The 10,452-nt window shown below is 52.4% G+C and overlaps 1 protein-coding gene across 1 annotated transcript in view; it reads left to right on the top strand.

Annotated features, from left to right (window-relative positions):
- Positions 1–9,081, top strand: part of Cdcp2 (CUB domain containing protein 2) — a 15,828-nt gene extending 6,747 nt beyond the window's left edge. The window contains exons 4-7 of the mRNA XM_021159199.2: positions 1,430–1,765; positions 3,060–3,413; positions 5,728–5,906; positions 8,755–9,081. Of these exons, the coding sequence (XP_021014858.1) occupies positions 1,430–1,765; positions 3,060–3,413; positions 5,728–5,906; positions 8,755–9,081 (1,196 nt within the window). The remainder of the gene's footprint in view (positions 1–1,429; positions 1,766–3,059; positions 3,414–5,727; positions 5,907–8,754) is intronic.
- The last annotated feature ends 1,371 nt before the right edge of the window (positions 9,082–10,452 follow it).

The raw sequence follows: 10,452 nt of genomic DNA on the forward strand, positions 1-10,452 counted from the left end.
AAAAAAAAAAAAAAAAAAAAAAAAAAAAAAAAGATGTGTAACTTTGGCTTCTGTCTTTTATTATATTGAAAGCTATTGGACTCGGAGAGTGCTCTGTGGGTGACTTTTGGATCCCCAGCATTCACATGAGATACAGGAACAGCCATGCACCCCTGTGACTCTCCTGCTGGGGCTCATTGGCCATCGAACCTAGCTGGAAACTAACAAGTTTCAGATTCAGAGAGAGAGACTGTCTCAGAGAGACAAAGCAAAGATGATAGAGCAGGATAGCAGTCCTCCTCTGACCTCTAAACATACATGCACCTGCATGGGCGTGAACATCCACACATATATGTAAGAACATGTAAACATATGTAATCCACACATATATGTAACATACACGTTGGAAACGCAGCATAAGAATGAACTCCTGAGTATCTGTCTGCTCAGGTTATAGATATTAATTGATGGGATATCACAGACTATCTCCACCTACCTTCTCATTTCACAGTAAATCTGATGCCCAGAGAGGAAATACTATTGCCTACAATAACGCAGTTGTGCAGGCGGTCCTGGGACAGGGAGCTCGGGCCTCAGCTGCTCACAGAATGGCAGCTCATCTCCTGGGCTCCAGTTCTGTCTGCTAACTGGATGACCTGTCCATGTGCCTTGGCTCTTGTCGCCTCAGTGTTGCCTGCCAATCTCCATGTCTCTGAGGGCTTTGACAGTGTCTTTTCTATTGCTGTGACAGAACCCCATGACCGAGACAACTTATAAAGGAGAATGTTTAATTTAGGGCTCACGGTGGCAGAGGGTCGGAGTCCACAGCTTGATGGGTAGCAAGGCAGGAGGCAGGAAGGCACAGCTGGAGCAGTAGCTGAGCGCTTACCCCTGGGCCCACAAGCTTCAGGAGGAGAGATAGCTAACTGGGAATGGTATGGGCTTTTGAAACCTCAAAGCCTGACCATGTGACACACCTCCTCCAAAAAGGCCACACCTCCTACCCCTTCCCAAATCATACCACCAACTGGGAGCAAAGTATTCAATTATATGAACTTATGTGGGGCATCCTCCTTCAAACTACCACATAGTGTAGAATTCCCCATTGCCCTCCACTCCTGGAGTGACATAACTCAGGTCTATGCTTGTTCCCTAGTGGGGTTCAGCATCCCCCTTTAACACACTTCCCCATCTTATCTCACCCCCTTACTCCCACCTGGGGATTCTGGGCCTTCAAATAAACCCCTTGTGCTAGGGTCTTTATCCCCCAGGCCTACCTGAGTGAACTCAGGCCTAGACAGATAAGTTACTTGGCATCTCTCTGTAAAAGGTGGGTGCCATGTGGGTCAGGGTGCAGATCTGTGCCTGCCACGCGTGTGTGTTTGTGGAGCAGTGTTTTGGTTGTCTGGCTCCCTGGGGAGGAGGTCAGCTCAAGTGGGCTCCCTTGCAGATGTGTGTGGCGGTGTCTTGACTGGCCTGTCAGGGGTTCTCAGCAGCCCTGAGTACCCCAACAATTACCCCAACAATGTGGAGTGCCACTGGCTGATCCGCGCCTCGGGACCTGCCGCTGTCAAGTTGGTATTCGTGGACTTCCAGGTCGAGGGCAGTGACGAATGCATGTATGACTACGTAGCTGTGCTTGGAGCTCCTGGACCTGCCCACGGGCACCACTACTGTGGCCGCACCAGACCCCCCACCCTCGTGTCCCTGGGCCATGAGCTGCAGGTGGTCTTCAAGTCTGACTTCAACATTGGAGGCCGGGGCTTCAAGGCCCACTACTTCTCAGGTAGGAGGGGCCAAGACTATGGTAGGGCCTGCGTACTCCTGCCTGCTGCTCTGCTTGGGGACTCAAGCTTGCTTGTGTCCTTGGGGCTTGGGTTTTCTGCATTTCTCAAATGGCTTAGCATACATTTCTGGGCCAACACCAAGGCCTAAGCTGGTCATGTTCTTGCTCAGATGGGATCAGTCCCATCTAAATGCCTTAGAGCAGTGGTTCTCAACCTGTGGTTCGTGACCCCTTTGGGGATCAAACAGCCCTTTTGCAGGAGTCACATGTCAGATATCCTGTATACCAGATATTTACATGTGACTCATGACAGTAACAAAATTACAGTTATGAAGTGGCAACGAAGATAATTTTATGGAACTGTGTGGTGGTGGCACATACCTTTAATCCTAGTTCTTGGGAGGCAGAGGCAGGAGGATCTCTGAGTTCAAGTCCTGTCTGGTCCACAGTGTAAGTTCCAGGACAGCCAGGGCTACACAGAGAAACCCTGTCTTGAGAGACCAAAATAATAATAATAATAGTTATTGTTATTATTTTATGGTTGGGGTCACTACAACATGAGGATCTGTATTAAGGGGTCACATCATAGGAGGACTGAGAACCACTGCCTTAGAGAATTAGATACACTTATATCTACCTCATGCCACCTTTGTCCAGCTCCCTGTCGGGTGGTGAGCTCGCTCCTTTTCCTGTGCCTGCTGTGCTGACATGATGTGTGTATAGAAGAGTGGATGAGCTTCAGAGAATTCACAGCCCACTGAGAAAGATGGGTGGTGCAGTGAAGAGCCAACTGCCATGAGTGCAAACAGGTGGAATCACGGGGGACTTCCTGGAGGAAGAATCAAGCAGAGCCTCAAAGAAGTCAGCCCAGGGGCATGAATGGTATATACAGAGGCACAGAGGGCAGAGGGCAGGCGGCTGAGAGCAAGGCTGGCATGTAGGCAGAATGTTGGCTTTTATACCTGAGATAGACAAGGGTGTGAGGCACAGAGGAAGGGTCCGCCTGGCTCACAGCTGCAGAGGCCCAAGGCTGTCAGCTGTGGTCTTTGGGCCTGTGGTGTGGCAGGGAGCAAGGAGTAGAACAAAAACTGCTCCCTCGTGACAGGCAGGAAGCAGAGACATAAAAAGGAAGGGACTAGGGGCCCTAGTGCCCACTTTCGAGGGTGTCCCCCCAGTGAGCCTCCCAGTAGGCCTGGTGTTCTAACAGTTCTACCACCTCCCGGTGGCACCTCAGGCTGGAGACCCTGACCTATTTATCATTTATTTGGTGTGAGGATAACTTCCTTCTTCCCAGGAGAATGCCAGGAGGTGTTCACGGCTGTGCGTGGAAACTTCTCCAGCCCACAGTACCCTGGCGCCTACCCCAACAATATCCGTTGCCACTGGACCATCCGCCTGCCCCCCGGCTACCGGGTCAAGGTCTTCATCCTGGACCTGGGCTTGGAGGAGCCCAACAGCCTAACCAGAACCTGTGACTTCGACCATCTGGCAGCCTTTGATGGGGCCAGTGAGGAGGCACAGCTGCTGGGGAAGTGGTGTGGGCACCACCTGCCACCGCCTGTCACCTCGAGTCGCAACCAGGTCCTGCTCCTGCTACACACTGACCGCAGCACCTCCGGCAGGGGCTTCTCCGTGGCCTACATCGGAGGTCAGCTGGGTTGAGGGTGTGTGTCCTTGGGAACTCTGCGGCCCCTTCCTGTGTCCACTGTGACACAGCCCCTCCACTGACTCCTCCAGACCCCACTCAGTCGCCTACCCTGGGGACCTTTGAGGCCACTCCAGTACGGCCCTCATTTATTTCCACTGTCACCTCTTTTCATAGCTTCTGACTCCCTGATTCCTAATTCCCCCCACCTGGCTCCCTTTCCCATGGGCTCTCTGCCTCTTGGATATTTGATCCAGTTTCCAGGATTGAGGCACAAAATATGTCAAGTTATCAACAGTCAGTAGGCAAAAACACTGAGATGCCACCAGCCTTGCTTGCATCATTCTGAAGTGCTGGCTGGACAAAGGGTACTAAGGTGTCCTCACCCAGCAGCGTGCTAGCCAGGCAACCCCTGTATGGGGCCAGGGACTCGGAATTTCCTAAGGGCACTGCTGAGATCCTTATGTTTGCAACAGAACTTCTGCCAAGGCTGGGAATGGAGAAGAGAGGTGGAAGCCACAAGAATCCTGTTATCCAGAAAGCCCGAGCCTTCCAAAGCGCTCTCAATGCTTTGTGCTGGGTCCCTGTGGTTTCAGTCACGTGGCCATGCTTTTCTGCAGAGGTGGCTGGGAAGCTGGTATTAAGGTTTTTCTAACTTTGGTAACGTGGACTCGGTGGTACAAAGCTAGCAAGTCCCCGAGTCAGGTAAGGAGTAAGGGCTACAGGCTCTGAGGACGTCTTTCCCTCATCCACTCCGGCCTGGCCTGTTCAGCAGTGAAAGGAGCCTTTTCCCTCATCCCTGGCAGTTGAGGAGTTAGGGAACCCTGGAAGTGGATTGGAAAACAGTGGCTACAAGCTGGTGGCCCATAGAGACCCTCCTGGTCCTGGCTCTGTGAGAAGAAAAGGTGGGATTCTTGACATAGCTTCCTTTGATTCTCCATGGACAAGGAGAATATTGTGAGACCAGGTGCCATCTGGGTTCTGCCCAGTGACCTGGAGTCTCCCCTTAGCTCTCCAGATCCTGATTTTCCCCTGTACAGCAGGAATTTGGATTGAAGGGTCTTCCGGGGCCAGCTTGCCTCTGAGAGCCCAAGTCTCCAACCCAGACTGGGCAGCGCTAAGTGATTTAGACCGCCTCTTCTTGCAGCATCTTTGGAGATGAGTGTGGGGGTGGTTGTCATTCTGGCTCCTGTTCCAGGACCTTCTGTGCTCTCTACACAGCCCCCTGTGGGAGCCTAGGGTCAGACAGGGTACTCACACTGGACCAGCACCAGATGGGGCCCAGGCTGTAGGCAGCCTCTCCACAGGGAGGGCAACCACGGCATCAATCAGGGGTGACACACAGTTCAGTGCCACCGAGATCATCGTGGGAGACAGCGGACCCATAAATCCCCGCCTGCCCAGACACCCGAGGTTGAAATATGTCTGAGACATTTCCCGGAGAGGGCTGAGGGATCCAGGCCTCTGCCTGCGAGGCTCCCTTTTTCTTCCAGCCAGCGACCAACCCCCACCTGCCTCTGCCTTGCCTGCTCCCTGGCTCCTGCAGCCCCAGACACTCAGAGTCGCACTCTCACACAGCACAGGGCATGCTGGGAGCTGACCGATTGTAATGAGCAGACTGGTAACTAGGAAATCCTGCCCGCCCACCTCCCTCGAGTCTGAAATCCAAACTCAGCCACAATGGGCAGCTTCACCTCTCAGAGATTTGTTTTCAAAACTGAAGTGACTTGTGGTGTGCCCACCCTCCACGGCCATCACAGGGAGGGACAACAGGGTTCCCCCACGCCCTGCACCCAGATTCTTTTCTATCTTAGTGTGATGGTCCTTCACAGCATTCCTGTGCATCTCCACATTATTTGTCCTGCACATGCCGTAGTGTGGCAGGCTTCTTCATGTCTGTGTCTGTGTCTGTGTGTGCTGTGCAGAGGAGGCCATCAGTAGCTGTGTTTACTGAATGATAGGGTGAACAGCTGGCTGTGTGGCTAAGCGATAAGCACACTTATTGTGGTGAAGAACTAGTTTCCAGTCACTCCCATGCTCATTCATTCATTCATTCATTCAGCATTTTCTCGGCCTGCCAAGCTCTACACTGGCCTCAAAGGGACAGAAACAGTGGCACACTACATGCCTTAAGAGCTCACAGATTCAGGGGCTCAGGGGAGCAATGCACGCAATATATCTCAACTGAGTCCTATAGTCCCCATAAGTACCTTCCCTAGCCTGGAGTTCTGTTCCGTGTCTACCGTCCTTCCAGGAGGCTTAGGGGTAATGGTTCTGACAGCAATCCTAAGGACTCAGACTCCACCCTCCTTTCCAGTGGTGCCCATGAATGTGAGCTGTTCTCGCACGGACTTCCAGATCCTGATCTCTGCCCAGGCACTGGCCCCACTGGAGCGGACCAAGGTCTACCTGGGTAGCCGGAGCTGTGCAGCCCAGGAAGTTGGCAGTAACTTCCGGATCCAGGCCCGCTTTGACACCTGCGGTACTGAGTCTCAGGTAGGGGTTGGGGGGGAGGGAGGTATAAGAGATGGGCTCTGAGCCTTACTGAAGGGCACCTGCTGTCCTCAGTTTCCCTCATGGCTCTGATAGTGCACACAGATATGGATGCAGGCTTACTGGCACCCCACCCCCACCCCATAGTGAACAACCCTAAATTTCCTCCCTGCTCCTCTCTTTGAGAGCCCCCGGGAGTGAATGGAACCCCGATTCCTTTAATATGCACAGCTATCCCCATGCTCACTGCTCACCCATCCTCCCCAACCTGGTGACCCCAATACATCTCTGGGCTCCACAAACAAATGAGTTTCAAGTAAGGATCCATCTCCCTCCAAAGGCTGTGGAGCTTACAAACAAGATTTTCCCACTATCCTTGGATTCTGGAGGCTGTGAACCCAGGCTTGGGTGGATGGGTAGAAGGGGCCTGAGAGAGTCCCTGGTCAGTGTAATACCCCAACACCCTAAATTATGTCCTTAGGAGAATGCAGGAGGGGGTACGAAGAGAAAGAACAGTGGTGTGCCCCTGTTAGAGGCCCCAGCTCTGAAACCTGGGCTTCAGCAGTCTGGCTTGGCCTGAGGCCCCATGCCCTGCCACTTGCTTCTGGCCCCTGCTGTCCTCCGCTCAGCCACTGTCCTTTAAACACGAGAAGGGAGCTGAGGAACATTTGGCTGCCAGTCTGTCTTCACCTTGCTCCATGCCCTGAGGTCCTTAAGAATTTTCTTGGGACAGAACCACATCCAGTATGATGGAATGAAGGAGACAACGTTCCTAAGGGCTGGGATAGTGGCTCAGTCAGGAATGAGCTAGCCATGCAAGCATGGGGACAGGAGGTCCATCCTCAGACCCATGTTCATCTAAAAAGTAAATAGAAATGTTTAAGGTGGGTGTGGTGGTGCACGCCTTTAATCCAGCACTTGGGAGGCAGGGTCTCTGTGATTCTGAGGCTAACTTGGTCTACATAGGAATCTCTAGGCCAAACCAGACCAGCCAGAGCTACATAAGCTAGGCATAGTATAGTGTATGCTAGGAGGTAGAGACAGGCCCTCATGCTCCCCACCTCTACCACGTGCGTTCACTCCAGTCTTTACTATGTAGATGACCAGCCTCTCTTTGGTTCTCCTTTACTCACAGATCCTGCCTTACTCTGTCCCGTGTCCTGATTCTTTGTCTCAAAGATCAAGGCTACATGTTCCCCTTAAAGAGTGGGGGGCAGGCCGACCGAGGCAGGCTGACCGAGGCAGGCCGACCGAGGGCACAGATGCAAAGACTTCTTTGGGAATGTGGGATCCAGGGTCCTTCAGAAGCCCAAGCTTGGGAGAGGCCACAAAAACACTATGACACCCATTCACACCTTCCCAAGGGGGCCACGCTGTCTTGGATGATGGGATTTCTCAATTTCCTGCGCCTGTGTATTCCCTCCCATTTAGGCAGCTTCTTATTTCAGACACCATTCTCAGAAGTGGCAGCCTGACGTGGGGTAGCCTGAGGAGCGTGGGACAGTCTGAGGAGTGTGGTGTCGGGTGTGGAGTTGGCGTACATGTTGTGAAGTGGCCCCGTGTCACGGCACCCCTAAAAACCCAGCTTCTTAGAGGCTCGCCCTACATGTCTCACCCACTTAGGGCAACTTGACCCCTGATTCCCTCTTCCCTGGGGTGAAGGGTGCAGTGGGCAAGGCCGCTCATGCCGTGTTTTTCAGATGCTCTCCCCAGATCTAGAGTGGGTGGGTCATCTAGGGTGGTGGCTTTTAGTGACCAGAACCTCAACAAACAGTAGGGCCCCTGCTTCATACATCACTGAGAGAAAGACTCCCAAGGGAAGGTCACACAATAGGGACACAGCTGACAACAAGCAAGGCAGGGCCTCACTCTAAGCAGATGACGGCCTCTGGGCTCAGTGGACACAAGCTGCAAACCACCAAGGGTGGGAACTGACCAGCTACTCTTTGGTCTGAGTGACATATCACGGGTGATAGCACACGTAAGAGTTGGGCAGGCCAGGGTAAGAATATGGCCTCTGGATTGTATGCTGCATGGCCTCAGACAAAGGATTTAACCTCTGGGCGCCCCAGTTTCCTTGTCTGTAAAATGGGAATGTTAATGATACCAAGAAGGCTATTGTGAGAAGTAAAGGAATTGATACACTTAACTGGAGCCTCAACGGCCCCAGTTCCATAGTCTTTGTTTTTGAGACAGGGTATCAGGTAGTCTCGACTGGCCTCAGACTTACTATGTAATTAAAAGTGACCTTAACTCTGAGGTCTCTTCTTCCTACAAGTGCTGGCATTAAAGGCAGGCACCACCACATGTGGCCTAAGCATTGCCAATGGAATCCAACTCCATAGCTGCTGGGTTTGTGTTTTTGCTGGTACTGAGGATTGAATCAGGAGCCTCACACACACTAGTCAAGTGCTCTGACCCTAAGCTATGGCTCCCATCCTAGGTGTTCTTACTGTCGCTGTCTTTCATTCACCCCAACTCCTTGAAGCCAGAGCAAACACCAACTCTCACATTCACCTTTCTTATAATTAATTTACGTGTGTGTGTGTGTGTGTGTGTGTGTGTGTGTGTGTGTGTGTGTGTGTGTTGATCAGAGGACAACTCGTGAGAATTAGTTGTGTTCCTTCTACTGTTTGAGTTCCAGTGACCAAATAAAGGTTTTCAGCCTTAGTGGCAAGTTCCTTTTCCCATGGAGCCAACTGGCTGGCCCTGCCGCCCCCTTGATAGATGGGGACTCTGAGGCTGAGTGTGGAGTCTGTGGCTAAGCTATGGAGTCAGGCCGGGGTCTGTTGAGAGGCACTGGGGGAGCCTGAGCTTCCCTGGGCCTGAGCACGACTGTGTGACCCCACAGAGAAGAAATAACACGTCCGTGATCGTCAGCGTGTTGTACATCGACTTCTCCGCTGCTGGGCACGATGACATCCACGAGTATGAGGTGCGCTGTGAGCCGCGGCGCAAGGAAGCATCTGCCCACCTGCTGTCAGGGTCTGATCTGCTTGGGCCCTACGCTGCCACTGCTGAGCACCTACAGGAGGCCCCACCTGGAGATGAGGCAGAGGTCCTGGAGGGCCCAGGGACCATGGTGACCCAGGACACCAGTGATATCGTCTTTCTGGGCCTCTGCATTCTAGCCGGAGTCCTTATGATCATTGCCATTGTGGTCCTGATGCTGCTATGAGCAGGTAAAGAGCAGCTTGGGGGGCCCATAGCAGGGCAGGGTGGGGCTTGTGGACTTGTGGGTGGCCATCAGTCCATCGTGTTCCTCTCCAAGCCCATTTCCTAAGGATCACTGCTCTGCCCTGTTCCTCATGGGGCTCGGAGAAAAGTGTGTGTGGGTAAAGGCTCTGAAGACTATAGCGATTGCTCTTAAGTTAATTTAAGAATGTTCTACTACAGGAAAACTCCCGTATGTGTTTCTTGAGAGCTTGGATAGTTGGAGTCACAGGTGGCAGTGTGAATACACAGACCCATCCTGTTCTTTACCAACTCAGGGCACAAATAAGGGCACCTCTTAGCTTCTCAGACCTTCACGAGTAGGAAGTCTAGTATCTGTGCAGGGACTCCACCCTCCTTAAGTGACCCAAGTGAAGATCCTCTCTAAAGAACTCAACCCCTGCCTCCAGGAACCGGGAAAGAGAGCCCAAGCTCTGGCTAGTGCCGTTATTTCAGCCCCTGCCACACCATTGAAGACTGGTCCTGTGCATCCTAGTGGGTGCTCGCTCATAGCCGTATCAATGGCCGCCAGCTGGGTCCAGTTCCTATAGATGCCACAGGTAGACTGGGCACCATGCTCAGAGGAGAGGCTAGAGCTGAGGTGTTCCTTTTATGGTGGAACTTGTGTTTGAATGTCTTAGATCTTTGGCCAAAACATTGAAGCCGCATATGTCTCCATGCTTGCTCTGATGTTCATACCACCAGCTCTTCACTCAGGAGATGAGTTCTCTTTGGAGCCCTCTGAACCTTTTTCTACTCCTAAGAGCTGCTCCAGTCCCTCAGAGCTGCTCCAGTCTCTCAGAGCTGCTCCAGTCCCTCAGAGCTGCTCCAGTCCCTCCAAGCTGCTCCAGTCCCCAGAGCTGCTCCAGTCCCTCAGAGCTACTCCAGTCCCCAGAGCTGCTCCAGTCCCTCAGAGCTACTCCAGTCCCCAGAGCTGCTCCAGTCCCCCTCACTGACGTTTCTATGCTTCCATCATCAGATTAAGGGGACTTCCTGCTCTTCCCAGAGAGGATCTTTAGGATTATTATGCAAATTAGCACAGCCTTCTCCAGAGCTCTACTTGATAGCAAGAAGTGGAACAATCTTGTTAATGGAAAATAAACAAACGATACATTTATAATCTGCCGCTCATATAATCTGCTCACCTTTATAATGCCTAATGATCACTCAAGGTGTCTTTCCGCAATAACTGTGATCTCCAAAGTCAACCCGCTGACCACTAGGATCAGGTTACAAAGACGGAAGCCCCATTACAGCACAGCTCATTCGGCAACCCATGGACCATGCACCAGGTCTCAGATTCTGCCAGCTGTGCGAGGCAGCACACAGCAGCACA

The sequence above is a fragment of the Mus caroli genome, chromosome 4 (genome assembly GCF_900094665.2).
Source record: "Mus caroli chromosome 4, CAROLI_EIJ_v1.1, whole genome shotgun sequence".
NCBI lineage: Eukaryota > Metazoa > Chordata > Mammalia > Rodentia > Muridae > Mus > Mus caroli.